Source organism: Lissotriton vulgaris, chromosome 1_2, assembly GCF_964263255.1.
Source record: "Lissotriton vulgaris chromosome 1_2, aLisVul1.2, whole genome shotgun sequence".
Lineage (NCBI taxonomy): Eukaryota > Metazoa > Chordata > Amphibia > Caudata > Salamandridae > Lissotriton > Lissotriton vulgaris.
In genome coordinates, this window is record NC_141686.1 from 160588511 (window position 1) to 160606627 (window position 18117).

Sequence of the window (18117 nt, forward strand, 5' to 3'; positions counted from 1 at the left end):
CTTTGTCTGCCCCTGTGTCTGCTGCAGCCGTGCCCTGCAGGTAAAGGGTGAACCCTGTGGCCATACCCTTGGACTTGCGTCCCCACCTTCTGTGCATTGTCTTTGGTTATGAGCAGAAGCCACTGGGCGAGACCCTGGCCCTCTCCTCTGCCCAGTACCTCTCTTCGCGAGGTTGGTTCACTTAAAAAAATGCATCAGACATCTACTAATATTACAAAGGCAGTTCAATGTGCATAATGAGACTCAGGGCAACCTGTAGTTGGACTCCAGCATCTTAAATCCCCTCCATAAACTCATGTTTAATGTATTTACTTAGTATAGGACTACCTTTCTGAAAAACATATGCTAATAAGGTAACTAAAGCAATAAACCATATACTGATGTGTGCAACTTACAAGCAACAAACTCGAATCCCACTCTTTCATGTGCCACAAGACAATGCAGTGAGAACCACTGAATGGAGAGACGAATATCTGTGATTTATAATATTTCAAAGATGTTTGTGTGACAATGTTCATATCTTAATTATAAAAAACATGAGCTGCACCTTTTACCAAGCAAGATACTTACATTTCAATGTCACAGATGCGCAAGTTTCTGTTAAGGCTCATAATGGTGTCCATCTCATCTTGAGTCAGTTTAAAATCAAATATCTGGGAATACCAGGAGAAACATGAATGGTGTCAATTCAGCAACACTGAAGAAATGGTCAATAGACTGCCAATCACAGAGGAATCGAGGCAATGCCTTGTAAAACGCTATGGGCCCGATTCACAGAATGAACTTAAGACTCAATCCTAAACTTACTACTATTTTGGTATTCACAGAATGCACTTACTACTTTTGGCATTCACAGAATAAACTTACTACTTTTGGTATTCATAGAAGTTAGGATTTTGTCTTAAGTTAGTCTTAAGACAGACTTAAGACAGACTTAAGACAAAATCCTAACTTCTGTGAATACCAAAAGTAGTAAGTTCATTCTGTGAATACCAAAATAGTAGTAGGTTTAGGATTGAGTCTTAAGTTCATTCTGTGAATCGGGCCCTATATCACTGCAGTTCTAATAGGCATCCATCATTGAATTTGAGTGTCCTTTACATTTTCAATTTAGACTTGGTCATCTAGTCAATGGGACAAGCTGCATTTTAGACATTGGACAAATCGTCGCTACACATGATGGTAGAAGAATGAAAATGGTGGCAACCTGCCCAGACATCAGAAAAAGCACAAACGAAGAAATGTCCTTGTGATTTATGAAACAAAGATGGAGATTCTGAAATTTAACATTTGCACTGTAAATTAAAAAATGGCTAGAAGCTTACATCTTCCCTTGATTGTGATTTTCAAACATAATCGAGAGATGTAATGGCTGGGCTCAACCAGGTGACGATGTGGACGCCATTTTGTCTGGCAGGTGTTGGTATGAGCCTATAATGCTGTCAAGAATCCCCCCGCATCCCTATCGCTTGCAGGAAGCAGCGTGAGAGAGTCACGAGAACGTCAGGAGCAACCAACACACAAAGACTACAGGCACCAGCATGCCTAGCGCGTGTAGCGCGTAGTCGAGAAACACCCATAAAAAGAGGTAACGAATGAGGGAAGGGATCGGATATTCTGATCCTTGCCTTCTTGTTCCAGATTCCTATGGACCCAAGCCCGTTGTACATTGTCACTGATTTGTTTCCAGTATCATGATCGTTTGGAGGGTGAGAGAAGCGGCTGCTCTCTTCACCACCTTTTGTGAGTCACTCGGCAGAAACGCACACCACAGAGGTGTTTCCTGCGTCTCCGCCTGAATCCGTTAAATACTCTTGGCCAGTGAATAGCGGCGCGAGGGGCGCAGGTGGCCTTGCCTTTCTGCAGTGGAGTGGGGTACACATAGGTCGAGCGGCTGCTCCATTGGTCAACGGCCCTATCACATGGTCGAGTGCCCGGCTGGGCATTTCCGAACATATATCCACTGTAGAGCACATCCTCATACGAGGTACTTTGATCAAACGGCCAAAGCCACATTAGCAACAGCCATCGAAAGGCCTTTTCGTCCGATACTTAGCACAGTGCCCTCCGTTGGGGAATACCGGGACCGGTATTCATGCAGAGGACGGTTGGACCGTAACATTACAGGTGGAGTTGGCTGCTAATGGGTATCGTTGATATAACATTTTTGATTATACTTTATCATACTGAAGGCTGTAAACCTACCGCGAAGTAGCGGAATTACATTGTTTTTCCTTCCTCATTTCTTCTATACATTTATCCATTAAAACTATATTTGAAAGCACCGTAGTGAAGCCTTCCTTGTGTTCTGTTCTGTCCTTCCCCGATCCCGAGACTCTTGGTTGATTACATAATATCTGACCTCAACATACGATCATTCTCCTGGTAGGGTGGAAGGCATTATGGCTACCATGGATGATTTTATGGCAGCCTTGGCATCTGTACAAAATGAACTTGCTGCTTCCAGGCAGGAGACGGCGGATTTAAGGGCCAGGCTCGACACCATGCAAAGGAACCCCTCTGATCACCCCAAACAGGAACTCCCTCTCCTGCGGTGATGGTGGAGATGCCCGTCGCCATACCTTTGGCCACACCAGAAAGATACAGCGGAGACCCCAACACAGTACAGGTTTTCCTGACTCAAGTGGCTTTGCACCTGTCATGTAAACCCAATGCTTTCCCCACCAGCCAGGCGAGGGTGGCTTTTCTTATATCGTACCTGGCAGGGAACGCCGCCCAATGGGCTGTTCCATTGGTTAGTTGAGACGACCCGCTCCTATGCGACTGGGGAGCCTTCTGTGAAGAGTTCCTAAAGGTGTTTGACAAATGGGCTGATTCCTATACCGCTGACAGGGAAATGCTGGAACTCCACCAGGGCAACAGTGATCTTCTACAGTACCTGAATGCATTCAGACGTTTGGTGGCTGAGACCAAGTGGCCCATCTCAAAACAAACGGCGCTCTTCCATCAAGGGTTGAGTGACGAAATCAAAGACGTGGTAGAACAGATCGACCCGCTGCCCAAGACCTGCGAAGGGCTCATTAATCTGGTTCTACGTTTGGATCACCGGTTGTGTGAATGGAAGGGTGATCACAAAAGAAAAGGAAAGCCCATGCCTTCCTATGTGTCGATGGGAACCCCCGAAACCAGCACCACCGCGAAAGCAGAACCAATGGATATAGGAGCTATCAGAGCCACCTGACCGCATGGAAAAAGAATCACGTCGCAAACAAGGCCTCTGTTTGTATTGTGGGAAGAAGGGGCATTATGTCCGTGAATGCCCGGCCAAGCCGAAGACCAGTCGCTTTCGGGGCAACAGAACTGTGACGGCAGCAGTAGATGTGCAGGGTGGAAAACTAACGGACTCCAAGAACAGCGAAGGGGCCTCTCGGAGTCACGTATGTATCCCTTCCTTATCGCACCTGGATCAGGTACGACTACAACATTTGTTTATCACGGTATATGTAGGGATCCACACGCTGTGGATTCCAGTGGTGGCCATGGTCGACTCAGGGGCCACCGGTCTCTTCATGGATCAAAACGAAGCGCAGAGACTGGGCATCGCCCTAATTCCTAAGGAGTTCCCAGAGGATGTATACGCTGTGGACGGTAGAAGGCTGGTCACAGCTCCTGTGAAGTATGCGGAATGGCACGAAGAGGTGATTGACTTCAGCAGTATTCGAGGACCCCAGTACAGGATTATTTTGGGTCTGCCCTGGCTCCAAAAGCACAACCCTTCAGTCGACTAGGTGACTCACAAGATACGGAAGATGTCTCAGCATTGTCTCCAACATTGTGGCGTGAAACAGGGTTCTATCGTCCGCAATCAAGAAGCGGTTCACATTGTAGCCACGGCGGCGGAGAAAGCGGTTACCCTTCCTAGAGTATACCGGGGATACAAGGACGTTTTCGTTGATGTACGCGCCGAGGTGCTTCCTCCGCACAGGATTTATGACTGTCAAATTGACCTGGTTCCCGGTGCATGCGTACCCAGGGTAGACTGTACGCCTTAATAGAGCCTGAGAACATCCATCTGCGCTCCTACTTCGACAAACTTCTTGGTCTGGGTTTCATCAGACCATCCAAGTCCCCGGCAGCATCGCCTCTCTTCATCATCCCTAAGGCCAATGGGGAGTTAAGGGCTTGTGTGGACTTCAGGGCTCTAAACTCAATCACTGTCAAAAACCAGTACCACTTGCCACTCATTAGCGTCCTGCTGGAGCAGGTAAAGAAAGCCCGTATCTATACAAAGCTTGACCTTAAGGGGGCATGCCATCTTGTGCTCATGAGGAGCGGTGACGAGTGGAAGACGGCCTTTAAGACCAGGTTCGGTCTGTTCGAATACTTCGTCATGCCGTTCGGGCTCTGCAACGCCCCTGCGGCCTTCCAGTACTTCCTAAATGAGGTATTCCGTGATGTTCTGGACGTATACGTGGTTGTATACATTGATGATATCCTCATCTACTCCGACATGGAGGAGCAACACGTACAACACGTATCAACCGTACTCCGTAAGCTCAGAGAACATATGCTGTCCTGCAAGCTCAATAAGTGGGCCTTCCATGTCACGTCCGTTGAGTTTCTCGGGGTGATGCTTAGCCCGGATGGTCAGGAAATGGCAGAGCGCAAGGTCAGGGCAGTAGAGGAGTGGCCTACTCCGCAAGGAGTGAAGGACGTTGAGTGCTTCATCGGGTTCGCCAATTTCTATCGGCGGTTCATCGATGGTTTCTCCGGACTCGTGGCCCCGATCACTCAGCTGTTGAGAAAATCCCAGACGTGTTGAATCCAGAAGCACAGGCTGCGTTTTTGGCATTAAAGAAAGCGTTCGTTACGGCCCCTGTACTGGCTCATTCCAACCCCGGCCTACCATACGTGGTGGAGGCGGACGCCTCGGATGTAGCTATTGGGGCCATTCTGTTGCAGCGACAGCAACAAACGGGTGTATTACATCCTGTGGCTTTCATGTCCAGGAAATTAAACGACGCAGAACTGAACAACCACATCGCGGAGAAGGAGCTATTAGCCATCAAGGACGCCTTCACGGAGTGGAGATATCTGTTGATGGGAGCCAGGCATGTAGTTACGGGGTTCACGGATCACCGTAACTTACAATTTATGACGGCAGCTAGACACCTTTCGCCTCGGCAACTGAAATGGATGCTCTTCTTCTCCAGCTTCCACTTTCACATTACCTATCGGCCTGGCACGGAAAACAGGAAGGCGGACACGTTGTCCCGTCAATCCTCTGTTTCAGAACAGGTGCCCACACCGGTGCACTCCATCATCAATCCGGATGCGGTGTTGGGGGTAATACAGCCGGACGCGTTCCTCAAAGGCGTCCAGAGCGGGATACGCTCATTTACATGGAGGAGTTGGCTCCAGTGTCACAAGGAGTGGCAGGTTAAGGGCGGAATCCCGGTTAACGGTCGTCGTTTGCTGTAACCTACGGCTCAAGTCCGGAAAGAAGCCTTTATGTGGTGCCACGTTTCGCCCTGTGCGGGCCATTTTGGAGTCGAGAAGGCGGTGGCCAGTTTGGGTAGGCAATTCTGGTGGCCATCCATGAGAGCGGATGTACGGAAATGGGTGGCAGCCTGTACGATATGCGCAGCCATGAAGACGGATCATGGGCGTCCGCAGGGACTGCTGCATCCCCTTCCTACGCCCTGCCGGCTGTGGGAGAATATATTCTTGGATTTCGTCGTAGGGTTACCAGCGGATCAGGGATGTACGGCGATCCTGGTGGTGGTCGACTACCTCACTAAGATGGGACACTTCATAGCATGCAAGCAGGTGCCCTCTGCTGGTCAACTGGCTTTGATGTTGCTGAGGAATGTGGTGAGGATACACGGGTTGCCCAGCCTGATCGTGTCTGACAGGGGTTCGCAGTTCACAGCCCAGTTTTGGGGAACGTGGGTGTTCACCGTTGCACGTCACATCGGCCATGTCAACGAGCTACCATCCCCAGACGGACGGTCAGACGGAACGCCTGAACCAATCCCTCAAGCAGTACTTGCGTTGTTTTGTTGATCAGGGAAAGGAGGAATGGGTGGATCTCCTGTGGATCGTGGAGATAGCCTACAACAACGCCACACATAGCTCCACCAAGGCATCCCCTTTCTACTGTAACTATGGACATCATCCTAGGTTCCTACCGTTTCTACACCCCATCAGGGATCATAGAGTGCCTGAGACCTCCAGGAGAGTCACGCATATCAAGGAAACACTCCTACTTTTTCTGAAGTTCTTGGAAGCTGCCAAGGCTACGTACAAAGCCTCTGCTGACAGGAGACGGAGACCTGGACCTTTGTATGGGGTGGGCGATTATGTTTGGGTGTCAACCAGGAACATGCAGTTTCGAAAGCACAGTGTGTTTCACCCAAAATACATGGGCCCTTACCGCATCTCCAAGCGCATCAGTCCTGTGAACATGAAATTAAGTCTACCTAAACAGATGCGAATCCATTCAGCGTTCCATGTTTCCCTGCTTAAACCCTCACCTGCGCGTGTGCGTGCGCCGCCAGTGCCGGTAGCGGTGGACGCTGATTTGGAGTACGAAGTGGCTGGCATACGAGACTCAAAGTGGAGAGGGGGTAAGCTGTGGTACCTGGTGGCCTGGAAAGGGTACGGCCCAGAGGAACACTCGTGGGAACCTGCGTCTGGAGTACATGCTCCTCGGCTGGTGTCATCGTTCCACAAGAAGCATCCAACCTGTGCGGGCCCCGTGGGACGGGGTTGATGGGAGGAGTATGTACTGTCAAGAATCCCCCGCATCCCTGTTGACATTTGACGAACGAAGGATATGCCAAAAGCTGAGCTGCGTGACTGATTGCAATTCATGCCGCTTTTATCTTCAGAATCACTGAATGCATGCCGAGCAGCACTGAAAACCGAACACATGTTCGAGCGCAACACTTTTTGGAAAGGGGCGACCACTCGGTCCCCCCGAACGTATGGTCGGGTGCCTCGATCCCCCCGGGAAGCCATTTTGGGCGGGAGGCGTGTCACGGCTGGTATGCCCGAAGCGGCGTAGCCGGGGCGCGCCTTTTCCCGCCCAAGAGGAGGCTGTCCTAGACACCTACACCGTTGGCCACGCCCTGTAGGCGGTCGGAGGAGGGTCCACGCCCTCCCGGAGAAGAATAAATGGAGCAGCAATCCAAGGAAGCATTCTCTTGTTCCTGTGCTTGGAAGCTGCACCTCCTCGTTGCACGTGAGCCCTTGACGGAACAAGAGCCAATTTTGAAGAATTTAATTTTTGTGTTTCTTCTTTCAGCGAGTTCGAAGCTTTCGGACCTAGACGATGCCTAGCAAGAAGGTCGGAAAGAGGGTTGGAACCGACCAGATGCTTCGTATGCTGATGAAGGACATGGCGGAAATGAAGAAGCAGATGGCGGCAATGAATGGTGCGGGTGGACCAAAGAGAGTCATCGGACCAGCATTGCCGGGAGTAGTCCCTAACGGGAGAGGTAGAAGAGCCAAGAAGGGGGCATCGGGTGGGGAGGCCCCGGTTCCCGAACCACCTCCAGCGAACCCGGTCACCCCGACCGAGGCCCCAGTTCCGGTCCCGAACGCGGGACAACCGATCCCTGTTGTGGTCACTCCTGTGAATGGGGAAGATATGCCTCCTGAGCTGGCTGCCCAGTTGGCGGCTGGTTGGGCAGAGAGAATGAGGGGGCCACGGCGGATGAAGCCAGGTCGATAATGAAGCAGTTGCGGCAATCGAGGATGCTGCGAAGGCACCGTGTCCTCTTGTTTCCCCACAGGTTCCCGTGGAACAATCAGTATCGGGCGTGGGTTCGGCAGCAACAACGGTCACAGCTACCGGTTCAGGTAAGCAACCACTGCCGATGGCGGGGGAGGGATCGGTCCCCTCGAGGAGGGAAAAAGTCGTTCAACATATCCCGATTGAGGTGAAAGAAAGGATTTGGGCGGATAAATATGTGAACATGTTTTCCTTGTTGACCGATCACTATGAGATTGAGCATGTAAAGAACCAGAAAGAGTTTTTGCATCCTAGTGCATGGCGCGCAAAGATGGCGGGTTTCAGAGTAGATGAAACAATCGCCAATTGGGCCAGAGCGTTTGGAATGTTCACTGCAATTATGGGGGAACGTAGGCCTGAATTATTGGTGGAATTGGCTGTTTATCAGACACGTATCATGGAATTTTATGAAACGTACGGGGGTAATCAATGGTGTTGTTATGATAGCATATTTCGTAAGTCCAAGGAGCACGACTCATCTCTGACGTGGGATTGTTTCGACTCCATTTCATGGCAAAAAATTGAGAGGTCGAGCACGGCGAAGTCGCCATCTTTAGGCGGAAACGGGGTTGAGCCTTCCCGCCCTTCGTTGGGGGCGCCCTTTCGGGCGGGTACAAACAGTGATCAGAACACAAAGAATAATGGCAACCCGGGTAAGAAAGGGGTCTGCTGGAGCTTTAACAGAGGCAAGTGTTCTAGGCCACAGGGAGCTTGCAAGTTCAGGCATGAGTTTTCAGGGTGCGGACAGTCTTCGCACCCCGAGAGTACGTGCAGAGTCAAGACTGGTGATACGGGAGGTAGGGGAGGCGCCAAACAGGTCTGAAATAGACCGAGGGGCGCCATTACCTACCCCTGTTGATATCATGGCACTGATCCCTTGGCTGAACGAATACCCGGATCATATCTCCGCCGGGGTGTTGCGAGACGGTTTCTCATATGGTTTCCGCATCCCGGCGGGGGATTTTCGGGGGGAAGCACAATGTAAGAACCAACTATCGGTTCAGCAGAATACGGCGGTGGTGCAGGCAAAGATTGGGAAAGAAGTGGCCCGAGGTCGGGTTGCTGGACCATATGACACACCACCAGTTGGCGATTTTGTTTGTTCACCTTTGGGAGTGGTCCCCAAAAAGGACCCGGGGGAGTTCAGGTTAATACACAATTTGTCGGCTCCTAGGGGTCTTTCGGTGAACGATGCGATTGACCCGGGAGTTTGTTCGGTGCGGTACGCATCCTTTGATGAGGCCGTCGCCATTTTGAATCGCCTGGGGCCCGGAGCGCTGATGGCTAAATCAGATATCGAGTCAGCGTTCCGGTTGCTCCCGGTACACCCAGACGATCAGCGTCTCCTAGGTTTTAGGTTTCAAGGACGCTATTACATGGATAAATGTATGCCAATGGGTTGCTCCATCTCTTGTGCGTATTTTGAGAAATTCAGTAGCTTTTTGCAATGGGCTTTCACAAGAGCCACGGGTTTTACACATGTTATGCATTATCTTGATGATTTTCTGTTTCTGGGGGCAGCCGGGGATGTGGAAGGTGCACAGGCCTTGAGTGAATTCTGTAATCTTATGAAGGTATTTGGTGTGCCACTGGCACCAGGTAAGACGGTAGGGCCATCTACTACACTCGAGTTTCTCGGAATTGAGCTCGATTCTGTAGAGGGATGCTTCCGCTTGCCTAAAGAGAAGGTGATGAAATTCAGGGCCTCGCTCAAAATATGTCTCGGCGAGAGAAAAGTAACTCTCCATCAGTTACAACAGGCTGTGGGTCAGCTTAACTTTGCCCTGAGAGTAATACCGATGGCTCGCCCCTTTTCCCGTTCTATCGCACAAGCCATGGTGGGCCTCAAGGAAGGGCACCACCGCACAAGACTGTCAGCAGAGGTTCGCCAGGATATGCGCATATGGCTGGCATTTCTGGCGGATTTCAATGGTCGTGTCGTGTGGACCGATTCCCCAGTTTCCTCGGAAGAACTGGGGTTGTGGACCGACTCGGCTGGGAGTGTAGGTTTTGGCGCCATATTCGGCAATCAATGGTCGGCGCGAACCTGGCCTGAGTGGTGGCACGATAATGGACTCACTGCTAACATTGGGTTTCTGGAACTGTTCCCTATTCTGGTAGCCCTAGAAACTTGGCCAGAGGGGTTTCGGGATCGCTCTGTGGTGTTCTGGTCTGATAATATGACCGTTGTTGAGTGTATCAATAGTCAGGCAGCACGCTGCAAATGGATTTTGAGATTGCTGAAAGAAATTGTCCTGCTATGTATGAGACTGAACGTCCACTTTAGGGCAAGACACGTGCCAGGGGTACTAAACCAGGCAGCTGATGCGCTCTCTCGTTCCCATATGCAGGCCTTCCGGGGTTTTCTGCCCACAGCGGACTCGGTGGCGGCACCATTTCCCGAAGCTCTCTGGTCTCTCGGTGCCCCGGATTACAAAATCTCGTGGGAGAGAGTCTAGCACCCAGGACAAGGAAGGCATATGAAGGGGCGTTCCGTTCTTATTGGTCCTTTTTAGGGTCAGCTAGGGGGGAGCAATGGGGGCAGGAGGAGTATGTCCTGAAATTTCTGGTATCTTTACATCAGGCAGGCAAATCAGTGGCTACGGCCAATAGGCACCGGGCCGCCATTTCTTTAATGGCACGGGCCCATGGCATCCAGGACCCCACATCGTCCTTTCTGGTGCAAAAGGCCCTGCGTGGGTGGCAACGCATTGAGGGTCGTAGAGTGGATGAGAGGCACCCGATAGGTTTAGAAAGGTTGTCCTTGTTACTGTCCGTACTCCCTGCGACATGTTCATCTCAATCTGAGGCGGTGCTATTCCGGGCCGCTTTTGCATTAGCATTCCATGGGGCTATGCGGGTAAGCGAACTGGTAGCGAGGAACAAGCAGGATACGGGGGGAGGTCTGTGTCGAGAACACATTCGAATAAAGGGCGAGACAATGGTAGTCTCTATAGCCAAGTCAAAGACCGATCAGGGAGCGATCGGGGACAGTGTGGTAGTCCAGCGGATTCCGGGATCTCCCATGTGCCCGGTAAAATGCGTAGAGGAGTATTTAGCGCAGAGGGCGGCATCATGGGGGGGAAGCTTGCTGAGGCACACCAATGCCACCCCACTGACTAGGTTTCAATTTGAGCGGGTGTTAACAATGGCAATCGCGGCAGCGGGCCTGAACCCGAGCGATTTTGGGACCCATTCCTTCCGGATAGGGGCTGCGACAGAGGCTACAGCCAGGGGTCTGAATGTTGAAAAGGTGAAACAGTTGGGGCGTTGGTCCTCGAACTGTTATAAAAGGTATGTGCGGTTGCACATGTTGTGAAGCCTATGTCATGTACTCACGCTTCTTGTTTTCTGTTTGGTTTACAGTTACGCGAGCAGGCTTTGCGGGGCGGACTGTGCAGTTGACCCGACACCTGGGGACCAGCGGTCAAAGATCACCGGCTGAGGAAAGAGTGGTGTGGGTCGTTGGCCACTCATACGTGAGGCGTGCCGCGGACGTATTCAAAGCAGGTGACATGATTCACGTGGCTGGGGAATACGGGTACAGGGTGACCTTCCACGGAAGGGGCGGGCTCTGTATTGACCAGTTTCAAAGTTTTATTGAGGGATTGTTAGGGCGGACGAGGTCACCGCCATGTGTAATCATAGTGCATCTTGGGGGCAACGATTTGGTGACCATTGGTCGACGAGTACTCCTCGAGTCAATTTTGTCCGCAGTGAGTTGGTTGGCGAGAAGGGTTCCGGGGTCCACAATTGCATGGTCGCACATGATTCCTCGGAAGGTGTGGCGGGGGGCCCTCTCAGTGTCAGCTTTGAACCAGTCGGTAAAGAAGGTTAATAACAAAATGAGTAGGTTGTTTCGTACAGATAAATTGCATTGTATTCCACACGGATGTATCCATGGGGACCATATGTATTTGGAGGATGGGGTCCATTTGTCCCGGGAGGGTAATGTCTTACTCATAGGAGACTTCATAGCTTGGTTAAAGAGTTTACGTAGCCATGACCTTTCGTAGGAGCTTTTGTGGGGGGTCCGGATAGCCGGTCAACTATCCGGCCTGTGGCGGTAAGGTCATGATCGGTGAGCAGTAATTGGAAGATCCCTAGAGGTGGGGCGCCACCCATTATGGATGGGAGCGCCCGGGGGGAGGCGGCCATTGGCCCCTCACACGGGGAGGCGGTACCCTTCTAAGGATGGGACCGCCGAAAGGGAAGGCGGTCAAGACCCCTCCCTGGGGAGGAGGGGCTACGGGTCCCCTCCTTGGAATTTTCCGGGGCCAGGACATCCGCGACGGCGGATGTGGTAAGCAGTGTGGGGTGGGAGGGGGGTCTACGCTACCTTCTAGACACCTCACACGAGTCCTCAGACGACCACCAAGATGGCGTCGAGTAAGTATGGGCCCCCGTTAAGACAAGGGAAATTGGAATTTGGCACAGAGGTACAGTCCTCTGTGCACCCGCCCCTCACAAGTAAGGGGGGGAGTCTGGTATTAGGGATCTGACACCGGTTACGACCTTGCCGTTGGCCCGTAATGTTAGGATGTACAATTTGAATTTTGAGAAATGCATTTACAGGATGTTTTAGAATCGGCTAGGAGAACCTTTGTATTAGAGATATGTTAAGGTTAGCCAATAAACATCGAATGTATAAATGAAATTGTACATGTTATGAAACTGGTATTTTAATGTTTTAATTTTGTTTCATATTTTAATAAATACGGCCGGGAGGGTAACTCACTCCCGCCTTCCAAAAGCTCAAGAACTGTATCCGTCTTCCCATTCTTGGGGATTGTGTTGGGAGGGGGTGACGGGTATCCAGGCCATATGGAAAGGGGCGACCACTCGGTCCCCCCGAACGTATGGTCGGGTGCCTCGATCCCCCCGGGAAGCCATTTTGGGCGGGAGGCGTGTCACGGCTGGTATGCCCGAAGCGGCGTAGCCGGGGCGCGCCTTTTCCCGCCCAAGAGGAGGCTGTCCTAGACACCTACACCGTTGGCCACGCCCTGTAGGCGGTCGGAGGAGGGTCCACGCCCTCCCGGAGAAGAATAAATGGAGCAGCAATCCAAGGAAGCATCCTCTTGTTCCTGTGCTTGGAAGCTGCACCTCCTCGTTGCACGTGAGCCCTTGACGGAACAAGAGCCAATTTTGACCCACCCACCAGCCCCTGATGACAGCGTTTTGTATTGCGATAAAGTCGATTGATGATGATATGATCTCTTTTTCAGGTTGTTTTCTAATAAAGTGCGATGTCTCTTTTTCAGGTTGTTTCTAATAAAGTTTGATGTTTTGATATACAATAAATGGTTGCTCTTTTAGCACGAACTCAGGCGAGTATCGCAGCTGTGATGATAGAAGTGTATTGTAGAGATAAAGTTTATGTATATGTCGTTCTTAGTAGATTAAACAATGTCGTATTTATTTTTGGTCGGGCGGTAAGGTCATGATCGGTGAGCAGTAATTGGAAGATCCCTAGAGGTGGGGCGCCACCCATCATGGATGGGAGCGCCCGGGGGGGAGGCGGCCATTGGCCCCTCACACGGGGAGGCGGTACCCTTCTAAGGATGGGACCGCCGAAAGGGAAGGCGGTCAAGACCCCTCCCTGGGGAGGAGGGGCTACGGGTCCCCTCCTTGGAATTTCCCGGGGCCAGGACATCCGCGACGGCGGATGTGGTAAGCAGTGTGGGGTGGGAGGGGGGTCTACGCTACCTTCTAGACACCTCACACGAGTCCTCGGACGACCACCAAGATGGCGTCGAGTAAGTATGGGCCCCCGTTAAGACAAGGGAAATTGGAATTTGGCACAGAGGTACAGTCCTCTGTGCACCCGCCCCTCACAAGTAAGGGGGGGAGTCTGGTATTAGGGATCTGACACCGGTTACGACCTTGCCGTTGGCCCGTAATGTTAGGATGTACAATTTGAATTTTGAGAAATGCATTTACAGGATGTTTTAGAATCGGCTAGGAGAACCTTTGTATTAGAGATATGTTAAGGTTAGCCAATAAACATCGAATGTATAAATGAAATTGTACATGTTATGAAACTGTTATTTTAATGTTTTAATTTTGTTTCATATTTTAATAAATACGGCCGGGAGGGTAACTCCCTCCCGCCTTCCAAAAGCTCAAGAACTGTATCCGTCTTCCCATTCTTGGGGATTGTGTTGGGTGGGGGTGACGGGTATCCAGGCCATATAACTCACCGCGTCAATTTGATTTAAAAAAATTGCACTGTGTGATGTTAATACTGTGAACCCACCTTGAAAGATCATTCTTTAAAAACAATTTGTGACCCCTGTAGCCCCGGTCCACCGCAAGCGCTAAACTTGTTTGTGTGGAGGGTGCAGGGTGGTACCTTCTTCCGGCTTCCAGGCTGGGGCAGGCACTGATTGGGCAAACGGATGTGTAGAGGCGGAGCTGAACAATAGCCCGTCCTCTACATAAGCCCTTTAATAATTAGTTTTCCTTCTGTTGACATTTGACGAACGAAGGATATGCCAAAAGCTGAGCTGCGTGACTGATTGCAATTCATGCCGCTTTTATCTTCAGAATCACTGAATGCATGCCGAGCAGCGCTGAAAACCGAACACATGTTTGAGCGCAACACTTTTTAACTCACCGCGTCGATTTGATTTTAAAAAATTGCACTCTGTGATGTTAATACTGTGAACCCACCTTGAAAGACCATTCTTTAAAAACAATTTGTGACCCCTGTAGCCCCGGTCCACCGCAAGCGCTACGCTTGTTTGTGTGGAGGGTGCAGGGCGGTACCTTCTTCCGGCTTCCAGGCTGGGGCAGGCACTGATTGGGCAAACGGATGTGTAGAGGCGGAGCTGAACAATAGCCCGTCCTCTACATAAGCCCTTTAATAATTAGCTTTCCTTCTGTTGACATTTGACGAACGAAGGATATACCAAAAGCTGAGCTGCTTCACTGATTGCAATTCACGCCGCTTTTATCTTCAGAATCACTGAATGCTTGCCGAGCAGCGCTGAAAACCGAACACATGTTCGAACGCAACACTTTTTAACTCACCGCGTCGATTTGATAAAATTGCACTGTGTGATGTTAATACTGTGAACCCACCTTGAAAGACCATTCTTTAAAAACAATTTGTGACCCCTGTAGCCCCGGTCCACCGCAAGCGCTACGCTTGTTTGTGTTGAGGGTGCAGGGCGGTACCTTCTTCCGGCTTCCAGGCTGGGGCAGGCACTGATTGGGCAAACAGATGTGTAGAGGCGGAGCTGAACAATAGCCAGTCCTCTACATAAGCCCTTTAATAATTAGCTTTCCTTCTGTTGACATTTGACGAACGAAGGATATGCCAAAAGCTGAGCTGCGTGACTGATTGCAATTCACGCCGCTTTTATCTTCAGAATCACTGAATGCATGCCAAGCAGCGCTGAAAACCGAACTCATGTTCGAGCGCAACACTTTTTAACTCACCACGTCGATTTGATTTTTAAAAATTGCACTGTGTGATGTTAATACTGTGAACCCACCTTAAAAGACCATTCTTTAAAAACAATTTGTGACCCCTGTAGACCCGGTCCACCGCAAGCGTACCTTCTTCCGGCTTCCAGGCTGAGGCAGGCACTGATTGGGCAAACGGATGTGTAGAGGCGGAGCTGAACAATAGCCCGTCCTCTACATAAACCAGACACGCCCTATGACGCGCAGCAAATACGCGCAGCAACCGCGCCAAAGCCGCACCAAAGACATGCCTAAGACCTGCCCGTCTGGGCCCGTCCAGGACAGTGCGGGGCATGGGGCAGGGAACTATTCTTCGACAGCCCGCCCGACCTCAGGTATGAGCTCCACGCAATTAAGAGCCTTACGCCCTGCAGCACATCGTGATTGCATTGTGCTTTCGCCATCTGGCTGCACACACTGTACACATTGTAAGGTTTACATCACTAATACCCAACCACACCCTGATCCGGAAACCTGGACACAACCCCCATCCAAACGCTCTAAGCACACCTTTTGCAAATACTCTTTTTTTAGCGTAAACTGCATATCCCTGCCACAACATAAACTCGACATCCTCACCTTTCTACTAGACGAAGCACCTAGTGCTCTCTTCCTCACGAAAACATGGCTACATGAAAGCTCCGGCCCGGATATAGCAGCTGCCCTCCCAGCTAACTACGCCATCGTAAGGAGAGATAGGCAGGGCCAAGTAGGTGGAGGTATTGCAATTATATTTCGTAAAGATTTTACCTGCAACATGCTCCCAGTAAATATTCCCGACTGTGAAGCTGCTTCTTTTCGAATCACTCTTAACCCCAACTTCACTTTCTCTGGCCTCTAATATACAGACCTCCTGGAAATGCCAACACATGGACAGCCAACCTAGCAAACTATATCACCCCTTTTCTGTTAGACTACAAGAATTTCACTCTCCTAGGGGATTTAAATTTGCATCTTGAGGACTCAACAACCGTGGCATGCAGTAACTTAATTGACGACCTAACTGCTCTCAACCTGACATTACTCAATTCAGGACCTACGCATAAGGCAGGACACTTATTAGACCCCATCTTTACCAATATCCCAGAATTAAAATGGACTAAAACCAGCCCTATATGTTGGTCAGACCACCATCTCCTCAGCTTTTGCCTCAATCAAACATACTCCCCTCAAAATACAGTATGGCCAGCAAACTCCATGAGAAATTGGAAAATACTTGACATAGAAGAACTGAATCAGACATTAACAAATAGCACACCCACTCATGACCAGAATGTGGAAAGTCTAGCCGAAGCCACTAACCTGTGGCTAGAAAACGCAGCCAATAAATGCCTCCCTCAAACTCAGGCAAAAAGAAACTCTCATCGCCCCCCAGCTCCCTGGTTCAATTAACTTATTAAAACTGAAAAATCAAAATGTAAAGCCCTAGAAAGGCAATGGTGCAAAGAATACAATCAAGAAAAAAAGATAATATACAACAAGGCCAGAAATGCGTACCACTCTTCCTGCATCAAGGCTCGTGCCCTTTATGTGGCCAACACCATAAACAATGCTGCAAACAAAGTAAAAACCCTATTCAACACAGTAAAGGACCTTGCCGGTGCTCAAACAACTGCCACGACCCGTCCTTTAAATAAAAAACAATGTCAAGACCTTGCTGCCTTTTTTAATGAAAAAATAGAAAAAATAATCCTTAACATCAGCTCCAGACCCAATGAGAAATGCCCACAGGATGATGTCTCTGTGTTACCGGACAAATTGAACACCCTAGAGAAATGGCCCCCAATAACCGTGGACTCCCTAAAATCCTCCTTGAAAACCATTTCATCAGGATCCCCGCGTGATCCACTACCCGTGAGTATCCTAAAACAGCTTGACACCACCCCCCTGACTATTATTGCAGACACACTAAATTCATCCCTCAATCTCTCCACAGTCCCGTCAAGTTGGGAACACGCAATGGTAAACCCACTCCTGAAAAAACCCTCAGCGGACCCCACTGTCCTGACAAACTATCGGCCAATATCTCTGCTCCCAGCCTTCTCCAAACTCATGGAAAGGCACGTACACTCTGCTCTCACCCTCTTTGCCGAGGAAAACGACCTCCTCCATCCCTCACAATCAGGTTTCAGAGCAGGATACTCTACTGAGACTGCCCTGCAGGGCGTCACGGAAAACATTAGGAAACTTCTGGATGACGGACAAACGGTCGCACTCATTCTATTAGACTTGAGTGCAGCGTTTGATACCATCTCTCACAAAATTCTCCTGGCCACACTAGAGAGAAACGGCATCCGCAGTGACGCTCTGAAGTGGATTAAGTCCTTTCTAACTGAGAGAACCTTCCAGATCAAATCCAGCCTTGCCTGCTCAGACACTTTTTACGCCCCACATGGAGTACCACAGGGCTCCATTCTGAGCCCGCTGTTTTTTAATCTGTATCTCAGACCACTGGCAGATCTAGCGGACTGCGTAGGACTAACCCTAATGACCTACGCAGATGACTCCCAAATCCTTTTCTCACTATCAGAGTCAAATCCCTCAGCTCCTTCTCTCCTCAAAATCGGACTCCAGAAAATTTTCAACTGGATGACCACCAACCAGTTCAAATTAAACGGTGATAAAACCGAAATCCTTCTACTGGGAAAATATAAGGAGCTCTGGAATTCTTCCCATTGGCCCCCCGAGTTGGGAAATCTCCCCACTCCACCAACCCAAGTAAGAAATCTAGGAGTCATCATTGATGATGCACTGTCAATGAAACAGCAGGCAAATAAAGTCGCATGCCTATGCTTCACCATAATAAAATGGCTGAAAAAAATCACATGGATGCTGCCCCCCGCCACACAAAAGACCGTAGTCAACGCACTAATAACATCGGGTACTGA

At 50.2% G+C, this 18117-nt stretch overlaps 1 protein-coding gene across 2 annotated transcripts in view; it reads right to left on the bottom strand.

The window, feature by feature from the left end:
- Positions 1-18117, bottom strand: part of LOC147734740 (aldo-keto reductase family 1 member B1-like) — a 293902-nt gene that overhangs the window by 44745 nt on the left and 231040 nt on the right. Inside the window, exon 9 of one of the 2 annotated variants that reach the window (XM_086953025.1) lies at positions 571-653. The exons of the other annotated variant lie outside the window; for it this stretch is intronic. Within the exon in view, the coding sequence (XP_086809151.1) occupies positions 571-653 (83 nt within the window). The remainder of the gene's footprint in view (positions 1-570; positions 654-18117) is intronic. 2 annotated transcript variants of the gene reach the window in all.